Source organism: Chenopodium album, chromosome 2 (assembly GCF_948465745.1).
Source record: "Chenopodium album chromosome 2, dcCheAlbu1.1, whole genome shotgun sequence".
Taxonomy (NCBI): domain Eukaryota; kingdom Viridiplantae; phylum Streptophyta; class Magnoliopsida; order Caryophyllales; family Amaranthaceae; genus Chenopodium; species Chenopodium album.
This window is the reverse complement of record NC_137835.1, coordinates 1,564,469-1,589,926: the sequence shown is the minus strand read 5'-3', so window position 1 is coordinate 1,589,926 and position 25,458 is coordinate 1,564,469. Positions and strand designations below refer to the sequence as shown.

The window sequence follows — 25,458 nt, the reverse complement described above, 5'->3', positions numbered from 1 at the left end:
AAAAAAAATTGTATTTATAATTAGTGACATTTAAGTGTTTACTTTTATTATTTTACCCAATTCGTGTTTTACGACCTTTATTGATTTCCTTTGCTAAAGTTTCCTCAAACCTTTATGTTTTTTACTCACACGCTTTTACCACTCTTTCAAAACTTTCTTGAATTTTATTCTTGGTTCCCTTTTAAAACTCTCTTAATTTTTACTTTGATGCTCTTTATTTTCTCACTTTACACACCTTTTTCAAACTCTTTCAACTGATTATTTTGCTATGTCCCTTAGCCTCATTTTGGGACTATGGCTTTGTTGTTGTTTAGTGATATTCTAGTGTTATAACCTGGTGTGGATTATGGAGAGATTGTAGATCAACTTGATTTCTTTCCCCTTGTCTCTGTTAAATTCTTGTTTGAAAGCCATTTCAGTATTTAGTACAAATTTCGTGCTTTGTAACAAGAGGATTAGTTGAATTACAAATGAAGCAGAGGTATTTGCAACCTGCAATATTTTAGGTGATACTCCAATTTCAAGGATTTTTGTGTTCTTATGTTGTTTATATAGTTTGATAGAATTTTAATGCAGAACTCTAGATATTTATCCCTTAACCTTGATAATTTGATGGTTGTTTTCAGTAGTTTTAGTTTCATGATATACATATTCTTTGAAAAGTCTAGAGGAGCTTATTTAATAGCAGTGCACCACTGCATATCATGCACTGTTAAGTTAAAAGGAAACACACATAGTACAATAGGGACAATTATTTATACTTGGATAACATTCACTAAACCATATCCACCAGGAAATGGTTATGGTGCATCAGCTATGCTTGTATTTGGGCATCTAATCTCCAGTCTCTGGTCATGGATTGGCTGCTGCTAACTGCTGAGATCTGCTTGTTTAGCACTTCTGTACACATTATAAAAAAGAATTAGCATATGCTGTTATTATATTAGAAGCCAATGTTAAGAAATTTTTGAATTGTGTTTGAGACAATATAATCAAATACTTGCCTTCCCATAGCCTTCATTGTCACTCTCGCTGTCACTGCTGTCATCACTGCACTTCTTGGATGATTTCTTCTTGATCTTCATCTCACTCTTATTGTTTCCTGATTTGTAGACTTTGTATTCTTCTATCTTCTCTTCACAGCTTACATAGTGTGAAGAGTGATGGTGGGTAGCTCCATGATGAGCAGAGTTGTGGTGGTTGATTTCATGATGGACAGTTCCATGCTGGCTAGAGCTGTGATTGGCACAGCCATGACCATGGTGGCCAGAGCCATGGCTGACATGGCCGTGGTGGCCAGAGCCATGGTTGACATTGCCATGATGGCCAGAGCCATGGCTGACATGTCCAAGGTGACCAGTGCCATGGCTGGCATGGCCGTGGTGACCAGTGCCATGACTGGCATAGCCGTGGTGACCAGTGCCATGGCTGGCATGGCCGTGGTGACCAGTACCATGGCTGGTATGGCCGTGATGGCTAATAGAGTGGTTGTTGTGGCTATGATGGTTTTGTGTTATGCTTCCCATGTTGTGAGTCTTGTGACCAACTTGGTTAGTTGCACATCCAGCAAAGCCTCCACTGTTGTGGTTTGCAGCTTGGGGAACTGAACACCCACCTGCTTTGTGCACTTCTTTGTAACCCTGAGAGCCATTGCCGCACTTAATTTTTTCAGCTTCGCTCCTGGACATCTGCATGCAAGCCATGGTGGTTGTGAATGTTCTGGCTACTTTAATTTTTACTTAGTGCAAAGGAGATTTTATTTTATTTCTAAGCTTGGATTTTGATGTTCAATGTGAGCTAATTAAGCAATCTTATATAGCAATCTGTAGTGTGCTGACACCACCTTCTTTTATTGCAAGATGCTTGATAGTTGGTAAGTGAGGTGCTTGCTTATCACCTTTGAATCTGCTTCCCTTTCTTCCTTTGTTTTGTCTTGTCTTCTTTTTGGGAAGTGGAGTTAAGTGACATTGATTCTGTTTTCCACTGGCATTCTGATTCAAACGATGCCATATGCGACCATTTTCATGTAATTTTGCTCTCTGCTGTTTTGTTTTGTATGATCGAGAACTTTACGGGATACGCTTTGCTATCCTGCCAGTGTACTGTGTACATTGCTCTGAATTTGGATAGCAAGGTGGTGAATGCAAAACTTTTACATTGTATGGTATTTTTTCTGCAATTTGTACCATTTGACCTCTACCACTATCCTCTTGACTGCCCTTGATTTGCAGATATTCTCCCTCATGCTTTGTTGCATCAGCTCCTTAAGTTTATGGTCTTTGCCCCTTTTGTCAAAGGTAAAGCATTATGGACTATGTTTTCTCTTGAAAATGGTTGTAATAATGTTTTTGGTGATTTGTCTCTAGCTCTTGCTATTTATAAAACTGGAATTAAGTGTTTGATTTGTATGATTTCTGTATCGAATTACAGGCACTTAAAATTGCTTATATTGTCAACTTCGTAGTGTTTTGTATCACATTTTCTTTTCAAGAAGAAGGGAGATGATTTAAGCGCTCATATGTGTTGGTATTTTATTGGTTTTTTTAGGAACAAGATAAATTACGCCAACTTCCGAGGGCATAGGGACATGAGGCTTGCCTACTGTGTACGAGACTACGAGTTGCTGTGATATGCTATGCATCCGTATCATAGTTCAATTTTTGGGACTTACAGGTATGATGGAGGTTTAGTACAGGTATATTTTGGTAATTTGGGGTTGTGATATGCAAAATTTTACATGTACCAATAAAAAATTTGGAGTTTATTGGCCGCATTAACAAAGTTAGAAGTTTGAGATAGTTAACTGTTATGCTACATGCATATAGTTCAGTTGAGCACAAGAATTATTAATCAAGTATATTTTAAGTTTATTTAGAGATGAAACTCTTCTTTTGGAGTTTTGGGTTAAGGGCTCACCGTCCATGGAGTGGGAATGTCTTGAATTTTTAAGCTGCTGAAATTGAAAGTGCATATTTCTTGCCCCTTAATTGTGATAGGATGATCAGGTTTTTGTAATTCTGCAGCTACATTATTATATGCTGAGACGAGTGAGACCGAGTTTCTGATTTACTGCCTGTTAGGTTAGGTGATCTGCAATTAGATCGTCAAATTGTAGTTGTTATTGGGCGAAAATGGTAATGGCAATGGGAAAAAAAAAAGTCTTTGATTTGCTCTTTTATTTATTTATTTTGGTTTGTTATGTGAAGTGTGAATGTTAGATCTGGAAGTACAAGTGTTGGTTCAAAGTTTCCACTTTGACTAGCCATCGCAAGCACGGGTTTGGTGTGATGGACTAATACTAGATTATTTTAATAAGATATGAAATTTTGACCTATTTGAAATAAGTAATTTGATGTCAACCTAAATCAAGATTGTTGTGATTGGGATATAACTTAATCAATATTTGAATTGGATATTTAATGTTTTGAATATGAGCTTAATGGATTTAAATGTTTGGCTGCTCATTTTTATAGCTCTTTTAAGTAAAACGTTATCTCAATATTTACGGGGAATCGTAGATGATTATGCAATTTAATTTACGGTGTGTTAGCCTATTAGGGGTAGATCAATCCAACCCTTTTTGAAAGCTGGCTTAAAGTCAGCAATGATTCCATACTCTGCATTCTGTAATGCATGAGGGTTAGGCTAACTGCACTCTCCAAAGGTGGTTGCAATGAATTTTAGTGGTCCACCGATTTTTAGAAATTTGTATTTTTAAGTTAATTTTATGGAGTGATGACTTCTACTTGGATAACTCTGATCTCATTTCTAGATGGTCTGACGATGAATGTCCATAGTTAATGATTCATTGGTATATGTATGCTTGAAAAAATCTGAGGAGTTTTAGTAGCATTGTACCATTGTTCATCATAAGAAACGACAACAATTAGGAAAGTCATCCATTCTTACATAATACACACTGAGCCAATCCAGCTATGCTAGTAATTGGGCATTATTTATGACATACTATATTTTTTTATCAGTAGCATACGATCTCCAGTCTGGTCCTGGGTTAGCTGATGCTAACTGCTGAGTTCTTCCCGTTTAGCACTTCTGTAAGAAATAGAAAAAAGTATTAGCATTACTTGTTACATGAAATCAAGGTTAAGAAATTTTTGAAATGGGATTGAGACAAGTTAAGCAAATTCTTGCCTTCCGACAGCCTTCATTGTCACTCTCGCTGTCACTGCTGTCATCACTGCACTTCTTGGATGACTTCTTCTTGATCTTCATCTCACTCTTGTTGTGTCCTGATTTGTAAACTTTGTATTCTTCCTTCTTCTCATCGCAGCTTGTGTGGTGTGAAGAGTGGTGGTGGGTACCGCCATGGTGCGCAGAGTTGTGGTGGTTGATTCCATGATGGGCAGAGCCATGTTGTCCACAACCATGGCTGGCATGGTCATGGTGGCCAGAGCCATGGCTGACATGGCCGTGGTGGCCAGAGCCATGGCTGGCATGGCCATGGTGGCCAGAGCCATGGCTGGCATGGCCATTGTGGCCAATGCCTTGGCAGGCGTGGCCTTGATGGCCAGTGCCTTGGGTGGCATGGCCGTGGTGGCCAGTGCCTTGGGTGGCATAGCCGTGGTGGCCAGTGCCTTGGGTGGCATGGCCGTGGTGGGGCACTGCACACCCAGCTACTTTGTGCACCTCTTGCTTGTGATCAGATGAGTAGTAACCCTGAGAGACATCGCTGCACTTCTTCTCTGTGGATTCACTCCTGGACATTTGCATGCAAGCCATGATGGTAGTGACTGGGCTGTGGGCACTTTGATTATTAGTGTATAGGATGTTTTTATGATGAGCTTGATGATCATAGTGAGCTATCGAGTACTCTTATATAGCAATCAGATTAGTGCCCCTCTGTCTTCTTTTGGTGTCTGGATACTTGGTAGTGCGATGCTTGCATTACCACCTTTGAATATGCTTCCTTTTCTCCATTTTTAATTTTATCTTTCTTTTTTAGGGTAGTGGAGTATATTGGCATTGATTCTATTTTCATGGGTGTTCTAATTCAAATGATACCATTTATGACCATTTCCTAATTAATTTCTATGCTATCTTATTTTGTATGATGGTAAAAGTTGCAGGACAGGCTTTGCAAAGTGTTAAGACTGTTTTTTCTATATGTCAAGATCTGAATTTGAATGGAACAGTGTACATGCAAAACTTTCACATCATATGGTTATTTTTCTGTGATTTGAATCGCTTGATCTTCCACCACTTGATGTGATGTTATCATCTTTTTGACTGCCCATGACTTGCTGATATTCTTTCCATTGTGCTTTGCAGCATCAGTTCCTAAAGTTTATGATCTTTGGTCCTTTGAAGGTAAATCTTCATATATTCTTATGCTAATGACTATAATAATGTTTAGGTGATTTGTCAGACTTGTGCTATATTTTTAATTGGAATAAAGTGTGTGATTTTTATAATTGCTGCCTAGAACAGGCATTGAAACTGCATACATTTCCATCTGCATACCTTTTTATCTCATATGTTATAGTTATGAGGAAGAAGCCTATTTTAAGTGTTCTTGTTAGTAGTTATTTTATCTCTTTTTTCAGACAATATTAAAAAGACAACTTTTATAGTGTATAGGGGCATTACAAGGCTCATCTACTGTGTAAATGTGATATCCTAACGGTTTATATTTCAGGGTATTTTAGAGACTTGTAGAGGGACACATTTGGATCTTGGGTATATAAGGAGTAATTAGGTTATTTGGGGTTGCGCTGCGCAAATTTTGCTCATATCAATTCGGAAAATTTGTATAGTACCCTTGTATTGTTGGAATTTCAGTTTGGTGCACAATTTTTTTCATTTATATTTTTTCTACAGAGTACATTTCAGTTTTAGGCTAGATTGCCACAGCTATTAATCCGTTAATCAAATGTTAAAAATACATCTTTGTCTCATTAAAAAGTTTTCCTCTGTTTGCTCTTCCCTCTTCCCCCTTCCCCATTGTTCTTTCAGGATTTATCCGCTAGAATCAAAGTCTTTTTGTTTCACTTTGTTTGACATCTTTTCTTGGCTAAAAAAAAGACCATATAATGACTCTAATATCACAAAATATGTAGATCGAATAATCATCAAACAAAACAAGTTATTCCTTTATTATTTTTGTTGTGTTGATCATATCTTTTATGCATTAAATACTACTTTCCCATTTCAAATAATCGCCAATTTGACTTTTGTTCTATTTATATACGAAGTATTAACTTTGAGTCTCCAACTATGTTTTTTTTGCTAGTATATATTATTATGTTAAATGTTGTTGGTAGCCTAAATGATTATATTTTTAATATCAACTAATAATTTTTGCTATGTCAACTAATAATTTTTGCTTGTAGATATGTAAAGATAATAATCATCATATTTGTGCATAACTGTATTAGTAAGTGTAAAAGTCAGATTGCTGTAATTTATTTTAAAACAATGGGAATATGGGTTATATTTTGATCCCAGATGAATAGAGTTTTTTATAAATAGATTCGACTAAAATCTGAATGATTATTATACTCCAATACTCCATAGATTGAAAACAAGAAATTTTAAATTTTAAACTATTGATGAAATGCAAGTTAATTCTATTGAATAAATAGACTTTAGTCAACTAGAATCCCATTTTCCTTTGCAAGACATGACTTCAATTTAATCCATGAAGGGAAAAGGGTCTGGAAGCGTTAGTCATGGGTGGTGGGTGCGGGAAGAGGAATTAGGATTTACAGGGTGGATGAGAGATAGGTAGGGTAGGAGCCTGTCATTGCTGGGTGCGATGGTGGTTGCAGACTTGTAGTAGCTGAGCCATGGAAGTTGGGAAGGAGCTGAGGAGAAAGGGGGAAGGACTGAAGGAGACGGAGGGTGAAAAGAATTCTTGCATACTAATCTAAATTAAAAGGCAAACTAGATATGGTGTCAGAATTTCCTAAAACAATAATAGATTTGGAGTTTCTTGACATTAGCCTTGTTTAAAAAGTTAGAATCTTGAGACTATCAACTGATGGGATACTTACCTACAGTTCGTGAGCTGAGCACATTATTTCATAAGTTATGACAAATTAAGATTCTTACGTCCCGTGGTTTAATTGAAGATGATTCCTTGATAGAGCTAAAACTCATCGTGGGCAGGGGTGTTTAAAGTTTGCCTCTCCTTGGTGCGCACATATCTGATTGTCTAAGCTTCTGAAACTAAGATTGCAGATTTCATGCCTCTTGAATCAGATATGATTATCAGGCATTTTATGCTACAGCAACTTTTTTTTTTTGCTGAAATTTAGAGTGTCTAATTAAGGCCTGTTGTTGGTCGGTTCTCTGTAACTTGATTTTCAAATTTTGGTTTGATAATGGAAGAAATGGTGATAGAAATAATACACTTTGATATACTTTCCCTTTCATTTCTTTCTCTGCTAATGCTATGTTGAACTTGATATCACAAAAATAGGTTCAGTGTTATTCCTAATAACATAATTACTCGAATTGGATTTAAACAATTTGAAATCATGTAATTTGATTTCACCTCAAATTTGGATCAATGTGACTGAAACTCAACTTGCTTGAAATATGTTGGCTGGCAAGCTCCTATTTACAGTTCAAGCTGGAATTTTATTAACATGGAGCTGCCATGAATTGTTTGATAGGGGAAACCATTTTCAAATTTGCATTTATATGTAAGATATACTAGGGGGAGAAATGGTCAGTTCAAGCTACTTAAAGTCAAATAATCTCCCATTTGATACTATTACTTAATGCTTTTAATCATGGAACGGCAATGCCACATAAATGCCATCAATTCTGCTTGAATCTACTCATAATGATATACTGTGTTAAAGTTAGTTATGAATTTTGGAGGGGTCGGAGATCAATATTCTTTCTTTCTCTCAGTTTCTATGCTTAATCTTTGCTTTAAAGCCAGCTCAGTAATTGGTACTTTTTATATATTTTGTAATGACATTAAGGTTGAGCAAAGTTAGTTGCAGATTGCAAATTTTCTTTTCACCTTTTGAGTGGAGTGGAAAATTATATATGGAGAACTCTAGATAGTGATTTTGTTTTGTAAATGCTTTGATGAAGATTTTCCATAGTTTTGGGTCAATTGGTAAACATATGCTTGGAATGGTCTGCTGGAGTTTCTAATAGCAGTGCATAACGTGCACTGTTCATTAATAAGAAAACACACTTAATACAATAAGTAAAGTCATCCATTCTTACATAGCTCACACTGAAGCATATCCACTAGGTAATGATGATTCAGCTGTGCTAGTAGTTGGGCATTATTTATGGAAATTCTATATTTGTAAACATAATTATATTTTATTCAGAAGCACCTAATCATCAGTCTCTGGTCTTGAGTTGGCTGGTTCTAATTGCTGACTTCTGCTTGTTTAGCACTTCTGTAATCAACAGAGAAAAAAAAGGAGTAAGCATATCCTGTTATTTTATAAAAAATTAAGGTTTAGAAAATTGAATTGCATTTGAGACAAGTTAATGCGACACTTGCCTTCTCACAGCCTTCATTGTCACTCTCACTGTCACTGCTGTCATCACTGCACTTCTTGGACGATTTCTTCTTGATCTTCCTCTCACTCATATCATGCCCTGACTTGTAGACTTTGTATTCTTCTTTCTTCTCATTGCAGGTTGCATGGCGTGTAGAGTTGTGTTGGGTAGTGACAGGGGAGATGTAGTTCTGGTCGTTGTAGTCAGGAGTTACAGAGGCATATTGAACAGGCTGGACGTGGGTAGGTCGGTTCAGGGAGTTCTGGTCATTATAGTCATGAATGGCATAGCCTTGTTGGCCAGACTGCTGGTGGGTAGCGCCATGGTGGGCAGAGTTGTGGCTAGAGCTGTGGTTGACATAGCCGTGTTGGCCAGAGATATGGTTTGCATGACTGTGCTGGGCAGAGCCATGGCTGACATGGCTGTGGTGGCCAGAGCCATGGGTGGCACAGCCATGCTGTCCTGAGCCATGGGTGGCACAGCCATGCTGTCCTGAGCCATGGGTGGCACAGCCTTGGTGTCCAGAGCCATGGGTGGCGTAGCCTTGGTGGCCAGAGACATGGCTAGCATGTCCGTGGTGGCATGAAGAGTGACTGCCTCCCATGTTGTGTCCAACTTGGTTAGCTGCACATCCAGCATTGCCTCCAATGTTGTGGCTCCCAGCTTGGGGCACTGCACACCCTGTTGCTTTGTGCACCTCTTGCTTGTAATCAGATGAGTAGTAACCCTGAGTGCCATTGTTGCACTTCATCTTTTCAGCTTCGCTCCTGGACATCTGCATGCAAGCCATGATGGTGATGAATGTGCTGTGGTAACTTGATATATTTTTATTGTAAAGGAAGATTTTTTGCTGAGATTGATGATCAAAGTGAGTAATCAAACGGTCTTATATAGCAATCAGAATTCAGAAGAATGCTTCTCCCCCCTTCTTCTTTTGGTGTCTGGATGCTTGGTGGTAAGATGCTTGCATTATTTTACCTTTAAATATGCTCCCTTTTCCTCTTTTCTTTTATCCTTTGTTTGGGTAAATGGAGTAAAGGGACAATGGTTCTATTTTCCATTGGCATTCGAATTCAAACTATACTATTTGGCCATTTGTGACCTGCAAATTATTAAAACTGGTTCTATATGTCAAGCTCTAGATTCGAATAGCATGGTGTTGGATGCACTTTACATGGTAAATTTTCTGCAATATGGATTATTTGGCCTTTGCCACTCGAGATGATGTGTTTTTTGTTCATGTTATCAGCCTCTTGATTCAGCCCATGACTTGCAGATATTCTCCCTATCCTTTGTGCCTTTTGACAAAGGTGACAAAGGTAAGGCATTATATCTTCTCAAGCAAATGATAATGCATAATAATTTTGGAGAATCATCACTACATAGTGCAATTTTTGCAACTAGAATAAAGTGTTATTTATATTATATTATATTTGCAATGATAAACGTGCTTTCAACTTGCATATTTTTCGTTATCTCGGTATTATTTTTATTTTATTTTTTTTATTATTTTTTTTTAAATCCCACCCTTCTTGTGACTTTTTGTTGTTATTGCTAATATATGTTAGTATTTAAGATCTTGGGTATATTTTAATGTGAAGTTACATATTAATATTACTAGTAGATAATATATGCTCCGTATTGATGGTTGATGTCTTGATGATGCCTGTGATAGGGAATATAAATGCACATCATGGGGATATTTTATCTTTACAGATTTATAGAGGGGCATTGGGCCATTTGAGGTTGCGATGTGTGAACTTTGCATATCACAATTTTAAACTCAGAGTTTCTCGACATAGGATTGATTTGAGGCTATTAGCTAATGGGCTACTGAGTACTTCATTTACAAGTGATTGTTTAGTTGAGCACAAAAATTATGCCAAATCAAGAGGTTTAAAGCCTTTTATAATAATCTGGCTGTCTTCACCTTGGGTGTGCACATATTTTGTCGACTATGCTACTGCAAACGAAAGCACCAATGTGCCTCTTGAATCAGATGAGATGAATTCATGAACATGCTTGTAATTTTGCAGCTTGTTTTTATGTTTGCCTGAAATTGGGTGTCTAATCTCATCTTGTTGAATGGTATCATGGGTTGAGGAAAAATAATTTTGAATTGATTTCCCCTACTTTTCCATCTCTTTGCAGATTTTGCTTCTAATGTTCTATTTGACTCAACGTATCAAGAATGAGTTCAATGGCTCGACGTATCAAGAATGAGTTCAATGGTACAAGTTCATTGCTTACTCTGCAATGCTAACTGAGTAAATGAAGTACTAGAATAGTAGAATGGAAAATAAGCTTGTACAGTTGTACGTGGTTGTTGCCTTTGCTCATCGTGTTCAAAACCACAAAATTATTGTATTAATTTTTTTTTTCTTTGATAGATGCTCCTACCTTTTTATATGTCGTTTATTTTTATAAAATAATAAAGAAACGAAATTAGAAGAGATGAGCTATTCTCGTTGCTCAATTGCTTGTAAAGTTGTAAACTACAATCAATTAAAGTATTCGTGAGTACGTGACAACTAATATGAGACGGAGTAATTACTTGTATTACTCTGTACATACAAGTACGGAACATTACAACATAAAAATTTCACAAATTGAGGGGAAGTTAGCATAAATACCAAGTTTTTTTTCTTCTTCTAATTTTAAAACAAATTTTAAAAAATACGAAAAATAGTGGAAAAAGTATACCTCCATTAAATATTACGGGTAACTTTGGGGTATTATTTGTGAGATATAAAATATTCCAAAATTGCATATCACATCCGTACAAAAAAAAAAAAAAAAAAAACCCAAAAAGCCCAATAACTTAAACACGTTTTCTGTCCATATTCTTTACAAGATGGCCCATTTGCAATCTCCAAAAAGCAAAATAAGCCAAGCCCAGCCCAATCAACACAAACGGCCACAACCAACTCTCTTCTTCCTCACTCTCTCTCTTCGACTTTATCTCTTCAATCCTAAACCATTCTCTCTCCTCTGAAATTCCCTTTATAACCTCCTGAACATACCCATATACCACATATACCCTTCCTCCACCTCCTACTGTTACTGACGTGGCATACCCTTCTTTATCAAGGGCAATTTTGTCAATTACTACTCCCTGGGCCCAGCTGTCGTCACTCTTCAAGAACCACGCGCTGTTCATGGACACCACCACCACTACGCCGTCATCTCTAATGGTTATTCCGTCGGCTAACGGTAAATTTTCCGGCAAGATAACGGTTCTGGTGGTGCCGTCATCGGTGTCGATTTTGAACATTTTTCCGGTGTTTGATTGGACGGCTAGGATGTACTCTTTGGTGTTGACGTAAACGACGCCGTTTATGCCGCAGTAGGAGTACGGTGAGGTGTGATCTACTGGATATTGTGTGAAGAGCTTTGATTTTGAGAGGATTGAAACGGCGCCGTTTTCGGTGACTTTCCAGATGAAATTTTCGTCGGAGTTGGTGACGTAGGCGTTGCCGTAGGGGTCTAAAGCGACGCCGTTTGCGATGCCGGAGGAAGGAAGAGGAGAGAGAAAATGGAGGTCGAGGGAGGAGCGGTGGAGGTTGAAGGATGCGAGGAATGGTTGAGATTCGGAGTTGACGGCGGCGAGGAGACGGCGACGGCGGTGGTCAACGGCGAGGCCGAGAATGGTGGAGTTTAGGGGGATTGGCGAGGATTTTAGGGTTAGGGTTTCGGTGACGCCGGCATCGGAGACGGAGATGAAGGTGGTATCGCCGGTGCTGCGGAGTGAGGCGACGATGAAGTGTTGGGAGACAGCGTCGTAGGTTAGGCCTTCGGGGTAGAGGCCCGGTGATCGGAATTTAATCGTGTGGGGTTCTCGCGCTTCGGAGGCGACGAATGATGAAAGGAGGATGATGATGATGAAGAGGAGAGGGAAGGAATTGGATGAAAGGTTTGACATTGTTAATCAGAGGTTTAATTTAATTTGTTGTGAAGAGGATGATGAAAGAGTGGTGTTTTTATAGGTTAGGGATTTCAGATGTGTTTGGGTTTGATGGAAAAGGATTGCAGAAGAAGAAGCCTCTTGCACAAGTAGCTGGGTTTTGTTGACTTTAAATCTTCTGGGAAAAACATGTCAAGTAAGATTCTTAATTTTGATATAATTTCATATATTTGGTCCAAAGATTGATCCATTATAATTAGGAAATTGTTTATAATTAGGAAATTGTGTAAATTTGGAAATATTTGAGTTAGAGTAAGCATAAATTTACCAATTAGTAAGATCTACTCCGTATCTTTTAAGAAGTGGAAAAATCGAAAATTTAGTCAATTCTATGAAAATATCTAAATTTGTTCAATCTCATAACATAAATAACATAAATAGTAGAAATTGATAGCTTGAAACTAAAACATTAATGATTAGTCTTCATAGACTTCCTCAGGATTATAGTTTCTTTTTGGCAAATTCTGTCATTAGAAGTGTTGAAATATATCATGCGACAGAGGAAAAAAAAAAAAAAAAAAAAAAAAAGGTAACAATATACTTCGTATATAAATAGCTTAAGCATAATGATCATCAACCACAATTGATTTGGTCCAATAATCTGATAATAGTCGCATATGCTTGCTTTGCCTGAATAAGGGATTAGAGCTTCCGTGATTCCACTGGTAGTTGATTTCTCCAAAGCCTTGGTGAGAGGAGTCTAAACTGGCAATCTACCGTTTACAGTAGCTAATAGAATTTTTTTCAAGTGCTAGGAGTGAAGGAAAAAAAATGTCTTATGTTCTGAAAGCTAATAGAGATGGTTGGTAACAATCAAATTACTTTACTTTGTTTAAGCTCAATTGGTTTCTTAACATTTGAAGATGATTTGCGTTTGCTAGACAGAAAAAAATTAATATGGCATGTACTCTGGAGCAATTAGCAGTCCAACTAGGCATGACTCGCATGAGTATATTGATTGAAGTACAAAGCATGTCATAAGAGCAATTAGGACATAATAGAGAATGACTTGATGATACAGTACAATTGTAATACACCACTAGCAAACTGCACTCCTTTACTAAGTTGCCCACGGCTTCTTGGGTTTTTATTCTAAATATTACATAGTACATATTGTTACCAGAGTTCTGAATTCTGGATTACAAGATATTGGTTCCAGAATCCGGATTCTGGAACACTGTTTAACAGGGACATTCTTCGCCTCAGAAAAACTGCAAACCACAATAAAAAGGACAAATAAGAAAATATGTTAGGACAATACACACATTTACAAGCTTATAAGTATGGAGTATTATTATGTTAAGTGAAATTTCAAAATGTTTTCTTGGTAAAAAAATTACCCTCTTGCATGGGTCGCAGGAATTATTGCCAGAGTAATAGCTACTCTCATGGTTCATGGCGTAGTTAGAAGCTAACCCACCACCACCATGGTTGTAGCCCTGCCCATAGTGATTCCCCATCCCATTGTGGTGTCCCAGCCCATATCCTGTATTGGCATGGCCATAGCCGGAGTAACCAGCCATCTGGCTACTGCACATATCATTCCCAAGTCCGTGGTGGCTGTTGTGGGCACTGTGTCCAAGTCCGTGGTGGCTGTTGTGGGCACCGTGTCCCATGTACCCCATGCCCCCCATTGAGCTGTAAGAGTAGTTTTCATTCTCAGCCTCACTGTAGGAACTCTGGTAGCGGTAGGCCATGGTGATTGGTTTCTAGTTAAGGCTTTGCAATTGATGCTTGATTTGGCTTGATTCAATGCTGGAAGCGACTGCAAATTGGTATGCTTATATAGCGGGAAAAGTATAGTGAATAACTTCTTTTTTTTTCTTTTCTTTGTTTACTCCAAATCAATTATGAAATTTATGCTCATAGAGAGTGAATCTCAAATAGTATTGCCCTTTATAATATATGTCCACGTTTTAGGATCTGTTCAATATTTAACTACTGGTAAAATTTGTGGTGCTGGCATGATATATTGTCTGGTAGAGAGTAGTGACTAAAGCGTAGAGTTAATTAATATATAAACTACAATTAAAGTCATCTTTAGAACTTATTCTGGTTTAAATCTCTCTTGTGCTATATTGTGTAGTTGTGCTTGCCTTCTATCTTTGAATCTTATGCTCACTGAGACTAAATTTTAAATTTGTAGCCTCTTTTAGTGGTCACTGGAATTATATTCAAATTATACCACATGTCAGCCCATATTACAGATTCTTTCCAGTTTCTTATTACTGAATGACTTTAGTGGATTATGGCACATAATCTTGTTTGTTGATCTGACCATTGTAAATGGAGGATCAATATCAAGGTTAAATATACAACTTAGTATTATTTTTTAGAATTTAGTTGGGCACAGGGACAAATCTTCAGGTTACTTATTTTAGGCCTTTCCTATTTTACTTTTTCTGTTTGGAGGAGGGTCTTCGGTTTGGTAGTGACGATTGGCGAGGTTGTGACTGTAAGTGGAGATCGTTCTGTGGATTGCAAGTATGCAACTTCCATTTGATACGCTTATACAAATACAAAATCGATGCATGTCTGTCCTCTGCAACGAACTGGCGTGGTGCGTATAAATTAAATGAACGGAAGGTTGTTTTGGATAGATAAAGCTTAAAGCTTGCGTACATCGTTAATGGCTTTAGGCCATTACTCTCCAAGAACTCTCTAAAATAATAACATTCTGCCTACTGTTTCCTTCTCTCCTTTTCCTATTTATACTAAGGCTAACAACTACAAACCTAATAATACTAGACTACCCATACTGCCCATACTACAATTGATAACTACTAACATACTAAACTACCCATAATACCCTCCCCTAAGTCAGTTCATTACATCCTCCTTGACAGTAATCTTCTACAGCCTACAATATTTTGCAGAAATGCACATACCTATGAAGGTCTTGTGGCCAAAGGAATTCAATTGTCGTGGCATCTCCCACAACATATTAACCTTGGCCAGATTGTAGGCTTAGCATAATAGACTACTTGGTAAAATTATAGCTAAACATTACACTTTTAGCTGGACTGTTTAGAATTTCTGCCCCTTTGCATTGTTTAGTTTAGTTTTTAGGATCAAGTGGGCATCTGCGACTCTGCTTAAATAAGGACTAGCAAACACTCCCTAGATTTAGAACTGCCGAAAAGCAGTAAAGCAGTGACAGGGCCTCCCTAGATTTAAAACCGCCGAATAGCAGTGACAGGGCCATCATCATATACTCTTTACTAAGCCTCAAGTATATACCAATCTGACAAGATAACTAGAAAACTTATTCCAGCAAGTAAAAACAGGAAACCACAAAATTTTTAATGAAGGTAGAACAATAGAAGTTGAGTTTAATAATGTTAGTTTTCTACATATGGGCTGTCTATTCTATAGCAAAGTGGCTGGGATTATACTTCGAAATACGGTGTTTTGTTTAAGACATGCTAAAGACTGAGTTTTGTATGGAGCTGTGACTCGTAGATTCTGCTAGCCTAGCTTGAGAAAATTATACCTATCTAAAGTTTATGTAGTACTATCCATATGGCCAATATGAATAATCATGCCATGCATCCCATTGATGGCTTAAGTTGCTTCATTGCATAATAATTAATCATTGGAAGTTTGGAACAATTTTTTGCTGTTATATACAATGTACTATCTTGAATTGTATAATTGGTCAGTTGAAGGACTGAATTGTTTGTTAATATTTCGAACAACTCATAGGGTCCAATTACTTTGTTTCATGAAAATTGTGGGATATTTGAGTTCAAATTTTGTAACTGGAAGAGCAGTTGTCAAATTTTATCTACCTTATTTTCCTGGAGGAGGCAAATTCTGATGTGTTCAGTGTTCTGCTCCACGGGAGTAATAGTATATTTTTGCTTTTATTCTTAGGTGCTCATTATTTTTGTAGTGAGGTTGTCTGGGAAGCTATACAAATTTGTAATCTGTCTCTATATATTTGGAACACATTTTTGAGGTAATGAAATTCAATCCATTAGGTTTTTCAGGTCATCTCCTATTTCTTCTGATATTTTTCTCTTTTTTTTTCCCTAAACTTTTGCTAGTGAAAGACTGGCAGTAGGCATGCACTTAGAACTTTTGTACCATGTATGCTGAGTAGTATGTTTGTGATCTTGATCTAGTTGCATATTCTATAGGGCGGCTTGATGTCAAATGAAGGTGATGATTTATCAAAGATATTGGTTTTGTCAATATCATAATAATCTATGGATCTATATGATTGGCCTTATTAAACCTTGTGTCTTGTCAGCTTTATGGTCTGATCCTTGATTTTCCCTTTTCATATATTCATAAGAAAATCAATTTCTAATTTTGCAAGTTGTAATCTTTGTTGTCGTAAATTATTTGGTCGACTAAGTTTTCTTCATTGTTTACTTCAAAAATAAGTAATGTTGGGACCTAGAGTGAAAACCAGTTAAAGGCCCTGTTCTTTTGAGCTAAATTGATCTGAACTGGACTAAGATGTAGTATCATACAAGAAAAGAAAATTGTAATAGACTGATTTTCTGGCTTTATATTTCAGATTGGACAATGCAAGTATATATTGATTGGAAAATGGCAAAAGGTATACAAATGATAGGTTTAAAAGCTTTAGGCTGTTACTCTCAAAATAACTTGAGGTCTTGAGGCTATAACTCTCTAACAATGGCTTCAGGCCATAACTCTCTTAGGTTTCCCAATACAAATTTCTGCCTATCTTCCTTCTACTACTCTCTAGCTATTTATACTACTTAGCTGGGCAAGTACAACTTCAATTGCTACCTTTACTAATATTAGTCTTCATCCCTCAAAGCCATCAACTTCCCCTAAAAGCAACAACTACTGCAGCTTTGAGGTAGTGCTTCCCATTGTGGTGGTGTGTTAGCCTACCCCTTTTTTCTACCTCTTGCTGCCAGTGTTAAGAAAAGGTGGTGTGTTGGCTTGATTCGTTACAGAATTATATGCATAGAATTCTTTTAGGCAACACAACCACTAGTTGTTATTCTATAGATTGATTGCTTTCAGCCGTTAATCAATCCCTAAATCGTTTGAGTTACAGTCTGACGAGTCTTTGTCCTTTATTTTTTAGCTTAATTTAATTGATAGAATTGGAGATGATCAAGAATGTTGTACTCTATGACCTGTGAGTCGTTATTTTACTGGTTTCGTATCTCTGTCTTCTTGTTGCTTAATGGGGTATACTGTTAAGAGTGATATGAAATCTTAAGTGGTTCTTGACAATTGTTGTGCTGTAATTCTGTGTGTAAAGCTACTGTAGATCCTTAAGTCATGAGTCAACACATAATCTCTTTATAAAAAGAAAAACGCCATATTGATTCATTGGAACAATTGATTACATTACAAATCATATTACTAATACATTGTAGTAGAGGAAGCATCCTGCCAATTTTAGTAGCAAGTAGAACACATCTAATTTCTTAGGGGCAATTTATTGTACTAATCCCCATACTTGATGACTTGATGTTAGATCTTGCAGGCAGGAGCTGGTTTGGTGCATTAATCTAGTACATCTGCAAATGAGAAAAAATTAATATACGAAAATTGGGTGACAGAAAAATTATGAGAAAACAAATTTGAAGCCATTTAAATAAGTAATGTTTAGAATTCATACCCTTCTGCATGGGTCGAATTCATTTTCATAAACAATGCGCTCTTCCTTCCTCTCAATAACCTCAGCTCCACCATGGTGGTGGTGGTGGCCATAGCTAGGGATGGTGCTGGACTCGTATACAACATCAGTTACCACATTGTGGGGGTTGTGGTGGTGGTTGTGATGGTGACCTATTGGGTAGGCAGGCCTTCCATATCCACCCTCAACCCTGTTGAATTCAGAGTAAGAGTCACATGGGGTGTCACGGATGACCTCCCTCTCGTAGTAGTTGTTTCCGTAGTATGCCATTGAGGATTTTCTTAGTAGTACTTCTGGTGCTTGTTTTTGTTGCTTGGTGAGACTATAAGGAGCAAGATGATGTGCTTATATAGAGGTAAAAATGGGAATATTGTGGGGTCTTTTTGCTGCTTGTATGCCTTGTTTGAATGCTTTTATTCTTTTTTTATGGTGAAGATATATCATCATAGTGCTAGATGCCTATTATCTTCATGCAGATGACTATGGCATCATTTAGATCAAGTTGCCAAGATGTCTTGCAGTTGCAAAATAGGGAATAATTGCCCATTTTCTTGCTTTATATCTTGCTCTGATCCTGCTTTCTTTTCCTGAAGTAGGCAAATTCTGACTTATTCCATTTGCTTGGTGTAGGTCATTTTGAATTGCTCCTTTGGCTCTTATTGCCTTCACACTGATTAATGATGATTATGACATCTGAAGTTAAGTTGCAGAGGGCCAAGACTCCCACTTAAAATCTGTCACTATTCGGAACCTGTTCTTGAGGTAATAAAAGATGCTTCCAGTCACCCTTCTGATCAAATAGTTCAATAAATTATTTAATGTATTTACTAAATGATAATTAACCAAGTGCTGTTGCAAAATGCTGCTCTACTTAGCATTATGGGTCCAGAATAATGATCCAAAATGTGTTATATCACCAATTGTGTGACATAAATTTTTGACCTGTTCACAAGACATAGTACTAATAAAACTTGAAAAATTTATTGTAATGTTATTTGCTCATTATGCCCATATATGTCTTCTCTTGGGGATCGTCTATGCAAAACTTCAGCTTACTAGCCTACTTTGTTGATCAAAAATCTTCACTGTTTTAATTGATGGAGTGGTAAATCAAATTTCAGCATCACATTGACAAAGTGATCCAAGTTGAACCATTGTATTGAAATCTACTCCATTCAGATTATCTGAAATAGGCGCTTTGTTAAAGAGTTGTGAAAGCTGCACCCACTATCTCAGCTACAAAGAATCAAAAACATTATAGCTTGCAGGATTCTCTACAACTCTCTAGTACTTCGAATCTATCAGGTAAAGTAAATATACTGTCTTCAATATCAATTTTTTAACTCATTGTTGCCTGTAATTTTAATTATAATCAAATACATCCTACCACTCCTTTCAGAATATTATCTCTTTGGTCTTTGAAAGAGGGGTATAATCATAGAAGTCTTGACTAATCTATATCCATAGGAGATGCATGTGTTTTTGTGATATCCATGTCACTGCAAGTTGAGGAATATGGCTTGTTACATCTAATTAAGTATGCTAATTAATGAGGAATTATTCTGATCCTCTCATTATATCAGGAAAGATACACTGAAGAACACGTATAATTACTTTAATTGTTCTTAGCTTTGTTACCATTCTAGCTGCAAGTTTGTGATCTGCTTTTATCACTTTTCCCTTCATGTTTTGGTTAAATAAACAAAATCTTAGGTTTGCAAACCAGTTGGTGCAATTGCTGTCTTTTCTATATGTTTTTTTTCACTTATAAAATCCTCGCAAATAGTACCTGTACCAGAACTGGAGAAATAATACCAAAAGCCAAAATAAAACATAGTTAGGCCTTGTTTTCTTCACCTGATTATTGCTGAACTTATATTTATTGAAATTAAATTATTTTTGCTAAACTTAAATTATTTTAATACTAAACATAAATTAGTTACTCAATATTATTTAAATACGATGGAGAACAGGGCCTTAGTGGTATTAGTCAAGCTCAAGGACCACAATTATTGTCCACCTTACCAAACATGTTGTTTATGGAAGTCAATATAACTAAATTTGTAAAGGAAGAGCAAAAAAAGTACAGATTTACAAGTTCAATATGTTCAAGTTGATGAGGTTAGAACAAGACGATTAAATTCTCGAGTTTAAAACCTGACAGATTCAGTTTAATGGGGAAAGCAAATGATAGGGAGAGAGTGAACTTTGAGTAGAATACTCACCCGATCAAACCTACCTACATCAAACTACTTGAGGCTACAATTATCCGCTTATATCAAGAATTTGATAATAACCGGATTATTTGTTCATTTACTGATCATCATCTCTCCTTCTGCACCCAAAAGGCTTGTTTTTATAGCTGTTCTTCACTTACAAGTTTCAAATTAGTTTCTCCATTTGACATTTTAAGGTCAAACTTTATTGGTTTTGACTGCATTTTCTTACTAATATGTACAAAAAAATTGAATATTATCGATATTGTTAGATTTTTTAATGTGTGTTTTCAAAAATATCAAATTTGTACTTTTATTTGTACATAATTAAAGATATTATCAGTAGACACACTAAGAGAAAGTTCTTAGAACATGCTTGATTGATAAGATCACTTCTTCCCTTTACAATACGCCTTTCTGTTTCCTAGACTTTTTCTTCTCTGGAATGTCTGACAATTGATTTTTGTATTTGATAACACTGCTTAGCTAGGGATAACATTGTGTACATCTTGTCCTCTCTAGACTTCATGTCCTCATTATTGACAGGAAATATGCTAATTATTGCTGTTGAATTAGAGAACTATTATTTTTATAACTCTGAGCTTCATGATACATTTTTTTTTTTGTAGGCATATTAATCATAAGATTAGTCGGATGTGATTTATCTGTATTTGTTTTTCGTTTGTTTGTTTTTTGTTTGTTTGTTTGAATTTTTTTTTTTTTTAGCTGTTATATTGAAAACTTTATAAAAACTGGACAAGAATTAATCCATTTCTTTAGGTAAACTATTGAATTAAAACTTCATTAAAAGTAGAGTACATCATTAAACAACATAATGTAAAGTTACAGCACAATACCAAACCCTAGAGACTAGCCCATGCCAAGAGGCTAAGGGGTGATTTTTATTTTACTAATAGTTGCTGTCACTTTCCCTGAATCATGTAGGCACGCAGCAGGCATTACTTAGTACATCTGCAAATCATAAAAGAGCCATATGAATAGAGCAAGTTAGGCGACAATATAATCATACAAAAAAGAAGAACATTGTTAAACTAAAGCTTATATAGAAATCTTTAGATATCATTATGAGCTTTTAGAGTCAAATATCTTGAAAACAAAAACTATATATTATGAGTGATTCCATGGTTCCTTTAGTTTCCCTGCTCAAATTTTTTTTAAATTCTTAATAGAAGTGTTTGTAATGTCGACCAACACTTGAGACTTGTAAAAAGTAGTTAAAACCAAAAGAATGAACACCTATAAGTAAACCCTAAATAAATAAGTAAAAGCTAAGAAACACATACCCTCCTGTATGGATCATAGGTACTGTCAACAATACGCTCTTCCCTCCTCTCAATGTATTCAGTTGGACCATGGTGGTGGTGGTGGTTGTTGTGGTTGTGTTTGTGGCCCCCAGACATGACTTCACTCACAATTTCCTTTACAACTCCGGCCACCCCATTTTGGTGGTGGTGGTTTTGGTTGTAGTTGTGGTGGGGTACACGGTTTCCATATTCATCAATCCTGTACTCAGCTGAGTAGTTGCCATATGGACCCTCACGAATGACCTCTCTGTCAGCCTCGTAGTAGTTGCTTTCATAGGGACGGTTAAGGTATGACATTGTTGTTGGTTTGCTTAGGAGTGCTTTGGGACTAATGCAATGAATTTTTTTTTTCTATGCTTCAGTAAGATGAAGATAACACACTGACATGGAGGTCCTTATATAGTGGTGAATATGGGGATATCTTTAGGTACATTTTCTCATTTACATGCATGAATCGATATTTTTTTTTATTCTCCTCTTTTGGTAAAGGACTTGCCAGCATTCTTAGATGCTTTTAATGTTCATCTAGATGATTGTGGCATCTATAAGGCCGAGTTGTAGACTTGTAGGTGTAAAAAAACAAGTGAATAATCGTGTCCATTTGCAATTTAATGTCTTCTTCGAATCCAACTTTCCTTTCCTGAAGCAAATTCTTTTTTACTACACTATCTTGGTGAAGGGAAATTTGATATGCTCCTTTGACACCTAATATTTTCATGCTGAGAATTATGGAATCTTTGAGTTGAAGTTTCTGAGCTGTCAAATTATTAATGTTTAGAACCTATTCTTGACCCTTGTTTGATGAAAGAAGCTTAAGGTCACTCTTTAAATCAGTCAAATCGGTGATTAATTTTCTTATTTATTTTGTTCCTTGTCTTCCTTTCTTAGTATATTTTTCACAATGATTTTTGTTTTATTTGAGCCAAATTGCTATTAAGTAAATAAGGTTAGAAGAAGAAGGTTTATGTAAGGTTTTTGCTAAAAAAACAAAATAAAAATAAAAAAGTCTGACTTTGATCACACTGCCTTCTGCTATAACTATAAAGGCTCAAATCAAGGATATTGATTAAAGACTGAAGTTCTTTTGCCAGACTCCATGAGTTTTGAAACCTTAATTTCTTTCTTTGTTCTTTATATCTATCTTGGATAGTAAATAACACAATGTACTCTTTTTATAGCTTTATTAAGATTGAAAAGAGATAAATCTGCAACAACCAGTAATCCAGTATTAAGAAACTGGTCTCATATGTAGTGCACTAGTGCATATCCTTGTGGGTAATCGATCATTTTTTTCTGTGTTGTAGACTTATAGTGCAGATTATGAGCAAGATTATATTTTTCTTTATGAACGAATTATGGCTGGAACTTAGCTTGTAGGATGTTGATAGACATCTTGTTCCATCCTTTAAACATGCTTATTACTAGTCTGAAAACCTCTTCAAGTTCTCTACAATTCAATAATGATCTTGTAAGTTGTAACTGCCTCTTGAATGTGTTTGTTGCATTTGTGCTGCTCAAACACTTGGGAGTTGGAGTCTGTCATTTTTGTAGTCTAATCCATATCCCATAATTACAGAGTACATAAAAATTATTTTCTGGATTTATGCAAAGTGCATTATAGATTTATTTCATATATATTCTTATAATGCTGGTTTAGGCTAAGTGTGTGTGGAATAGAAATTGCAGCTGTTGTTTAAATTCTTACTTCTAACTAATTTGTTCATAATTTGCAGATGATGAAAATGGAAGCAAAGAAAATTCGACAGACATGTTTGTTATATCCTCTAAATCTGAAGCCGGCTTAAACATCATATTTTGAGTCTGAAAGTGTCCAAAAAAGCTCTGTTCAGAAATTTAATGATCTTGTGAGTACCTTCTGAATGTATATGGCTAGCTTGCATTTGTGCTAATCAAACATATTGGTCATTGTAGTCTTATCCTTTATTTCAGCTAAATGAAATTAGATTTTTATATTAGGCTTCTTTCCTGTCTACTGACTAGTAACTGATCGACTGCTTGTTATTACTTTTTAGAAACATCTGGTTGCTGATTATTTCAGCACTAGTACCCTCTTAATACCAAAAAGTTCTTAAAATTTATTTGTTTCAGATATCTCTTAGTATTATACACTCAAAATTATATTCGGGATAAGGTTGAGTACATCTTGTCCTTTTTGGACCCGGACATAGAGAAGAGAATTGTTAGTTCATGCTGTTATAACTTATAAGAGCATGGGATTGCATGCTTTCTGAAGAAAGATCAGGATGTGCAAGGAAGGCTAATATTGATTTAGTGCAGTCTCATACCACTTGACAGGAAATGACTCCCTGTTTTAGAAAGCAAAACACCATATATATATATTATAACTTCATAATGGAACCGAGATACAAAGTCAAACAACAGTACGTTACATTACAAGATAGATAAGCACACATTGTACCGAATACCATCCCTTACCGACTAGCCTATGTCTAGAGGCTAAGGGGACATTTTATTATACTAATACTGTAAGGGTCATGAAGGTTCCAAGCTTAGTACATCTGCAGAACAAAAAATAGTGAATTAGCTGATGGAATAATCATTCAGAACAAAAAAAAGTAAATAAGTAGAAGTTGAAGAAACACATACCCTCCTGTATGGATCATAGGCAGCATCAACAATGCGCTCTTCCCTCCTTTCAATGATCTCACCAGGTACACCAAGGTGTTGGTGGTGGTGGTGGTGGTGAGCAGGGACTTCACTCACAATCTCAGTTACGGTGTTTCCCAAGCCATTGCGGTGGTGGTGGATGCGGTTTCCATATTCATCCACCCTGTAGTCAGCTGCGTAGGAGCCATATGGACCTTCACGGATGACCTCTCTCTCAGCCTCATAGTAGTTGTTTCCGTAGGGGCGGTTGACGTATGCCATTGCTATTGGTTTGCTTAGGGGATTACTACTATGATTGATGGTTTGCTTTGTTTGAGTGAGAGATGCAAATTAGCAATGTCCATGGTGTGCTTATATAGTTGAGAAAATAGGAATCATATCACTTCGTACTTTGCATGCTTCATGACGTGACGAATCTATTCCTTATATTTTTTTTCTTTTCTTTTTATGTCCTAATGTTACGATTTTACACTATTATTATAGGACTATTATGATTTTGGTGGAGTCTTTCTGGCACAATCTGTTCTAGTAGTTGATATTGTTAGAGATTATTTTTCTTTTAATTACTAATATAAATTATGAAAATATGATATTCAGATATTACACATTAAAATGATTCTAATAGGATATAAATGATAATTGGTTATTTGTTTATTTTTATTTGTACAAATAGATGGTCAAATACTCAAAGTTACTTAAGTTTGGCTTTTTTAATGGTTTTTTATGTGAGTTGAACAAAAAGAACGAAAGTAATAGATGGCCTTTTTTTTGGTTTTTTTTTGTGTATTATTATACACATTTTATTACAACATATAATCCTTGTCCAAAAAAATTAATTACTGTGTATAAAATATACTTACGTGAGTAATAATTATCGATCCTAGATGGATATAGGATTAAAAACCTATCTATATAAAGGTATGTTCACTTCAGCTTAATTTCAATTCAGTTCAGTTCAGCTCCTAATTTCCTTCTCTCATAAAATATTCATTTCAGTTCAATTCAGTTTAATCAGTTCAGTTCAGCTCAAATCTATAAATATGAACAGGCCCTAATATCCACCAATTTTGCATGAATTTTATACGGAGTAGTAAACTTACTAACTGTAAAATACTAAATTATGAAGCATTTTTTTTTAGTTTTTTAGAAGTAAAATTTTCCTTTTCCTCTTGA

The 25,458-nt window shown here is 36.1% G+C and overlaps 7 protein-coding genes and 3 long non-coding RNA genes across 10 annotated transcripts; 2 read left to right on the top strand and 8 right to left on the bottom strand.

Annotated features, from left to right (window-relative positions):
* Window positions 1-674: 674 nt before the first annotated feature.
* Window positions 675-1,801, bottom strand: LOC145592393 (uncharacterized). Its single transcript, XM_081648842.1, has 2 exons — window positions 1,005-1,801; window positions 675-900 (listed from the first exon to the last, which is right to left on the bottom strand). Exons 1-2 carry the CDS (start codon window positions 1,701-1,703, stop codon window positions 892-894), a joined length of 708 nt encoding a protein of 235 aa, XP_081504968.1. The 5' UTR covers window positions 1,704-1,801; the 3' UTR covers window positions 675-891.
* Window positions 1,802-3,841: 2,040 nt separating this feature from the next.
* On the bottom strand, window positions 3,842-4,819 carry LOC145592386 (uncharacterized). Its single transcript, XM_081648834.1, has 2 exons — window positions 4,153-4,819; window positions 3,842-4,053 (listed from the first exon to the last, which is right to left on the bottom strand). Exons 1-2 carry the CDS (start codon window positions 4,738-4,740, stop codon window positions 4,045-4,047), a joined length of 597 nt encoding a protein of 198 aa, XP_081504960.1. The 5' UTR covers window positions 4,741-4,819; the 3' UTR covers window positions 3,842-4,044.
* Window positions 4,820-8,121: 3,302 nt separating this feature from the next.
* LOC145578948 (uncharacterized) lies at window positions 8,122-9,367 on the bottom strand. Its single transcript, XM_081636246.1, has 2 exons — window positions 8,498-9,367; window positions 8,122-8,390 (listed from the first exon to the last, which is right to left on the bottom strand). Exons 1-2 carry the CDS (start codon window positions 9,284-9,286, stop codon window positions 8,382-8,384), a joined length of 798 nt encoding a protein of 265 aa, XP_081492372.1. The 5' UTR covers window positions 9,287-9,367; the 3' UTR covers window positions 8,122-8,381.
* Window positions 9,336-10,776, top strand: LOC145578957 (uncharacterized). Its single transcript, XR_014098948.1, has 3 exons — window positions 9,336-9,451; window positions 9,746-9,815; window positions 10,648-10,776. It is a non-coding gene; the product is annotated as an uncharacterized LOC145578957 (long non-coding RNA).
* Window positions 10,777-11,142: 366 nt separating this feature from the next.
* Window positions 11,143-12,677, bottom strand: LOC145592364 (uncharacterized). Its single transcript, XM_081648812.1, has one exon. It carries the CDS (start codon window positions 12,416-12,418, stop codon window positions 11,318-11,320), a length of 1,101 nt encoding a protein of 366 aa, XP_081504938.1. The 5' UTR covers window positions 12,419-12,677; the 3' UTR covers window positions 11,143-11,317.
* A 733-nt stretch (window positions 12,678-13,410) lies between these two features.
* LOC145578937 (uncharacterized) lies at window positions 13,411-14,198 on the bottom strand. Its single transcript, XM_081636237.1, has 2 exons — window positions 13,801-14,198; window positions 13,411-13,671 (listed from the first exon to the last, which is right to left on the bottom strand). Exons 1-2 carry the CDS (start codon window positions 14,155-14,157, stop codon window positions 13,663-13,665), a joined length of 366 nt encoding a protein of 121 aa, XP_081492363.1. The 5' UTR covers window positions 14,158-14,198; the 3' UTR covers window positions 13,411-13,662.
* Window positions 14,199-17,754: 3,556 nt separating this feature from the next.
* Window positions 17,755-18,421, bottom strand: LOC145592374 (uncharacterized). The gene is made up of 2 exons (XR_014102382.1): window positions 18,078-18,421; window positions 17,755-17,976 (listed from the first exon to the last, which is right to left on the bottom strand). It is a non-coding gene; the product is annotated as an uncharacterized LOC145592374 (long non-coding RNA).
* LOC145592382 (uncharacterized) lies at window positions 18,362-19,391 on the top strand. Its single transcript, XR_014102386.1, has 3 exons — window positions 18,362-18,450; window positions 18,726-18,857; window positions 19,217-19,391. It is a non-coding gene; the product is annotated as an uncharacterized LOC145592382 (long non-coding RNA).
* A 1,691-nt stretch (window positions 19,392-21,082) lies between these two features.
* Window positions 21,083-22,015, bottom strand: LOC145592354 (uncharacterized). Its single transcript, XM_081648802.1, has 2 exons — window positions 21,616-22,015; window positions 21,083-21,283 (listed from the first exon to the last, which is right to left on the bottom strand). The coding sequence occupies exons 1-2, from the start codon at window positions 21,931-21,933 to the stop codon at window positions 21,275-21,277; spliced, it is 327 nt and encodes a 108-aa protein (XP_081504928.1). The 5' UTR covers window positions 21,934-22,015; the 3' UTR covers window positions 21,083-21,274.
* A 1,951-nt stretch (window positions 22,016-23,966) lies between these two features.
* Window positions 23,967-24,610, bottom strand: LOC145592345 (uncharacterized). The gene is made up of 2 exons (XM_081648795.1): window positions 24,265-24,610; window positions 23,967-24,176 (listed from the first exon to the last, which is right to left on the bottom strand). Exons 1-2 carry the CDS (start codon window positions 24,544-24,546, stop codon window positions 24,168-24,170), a joined length of 291 nt encoding a protein of 96 aa, XP_081504921.1. The 5' UTR covers window positions 24,547-24,610; the 3' UTR covers window positions 23,967-24,167.
* Window positions 24,611-25,458: the final 848 nt, after the last annotated feature.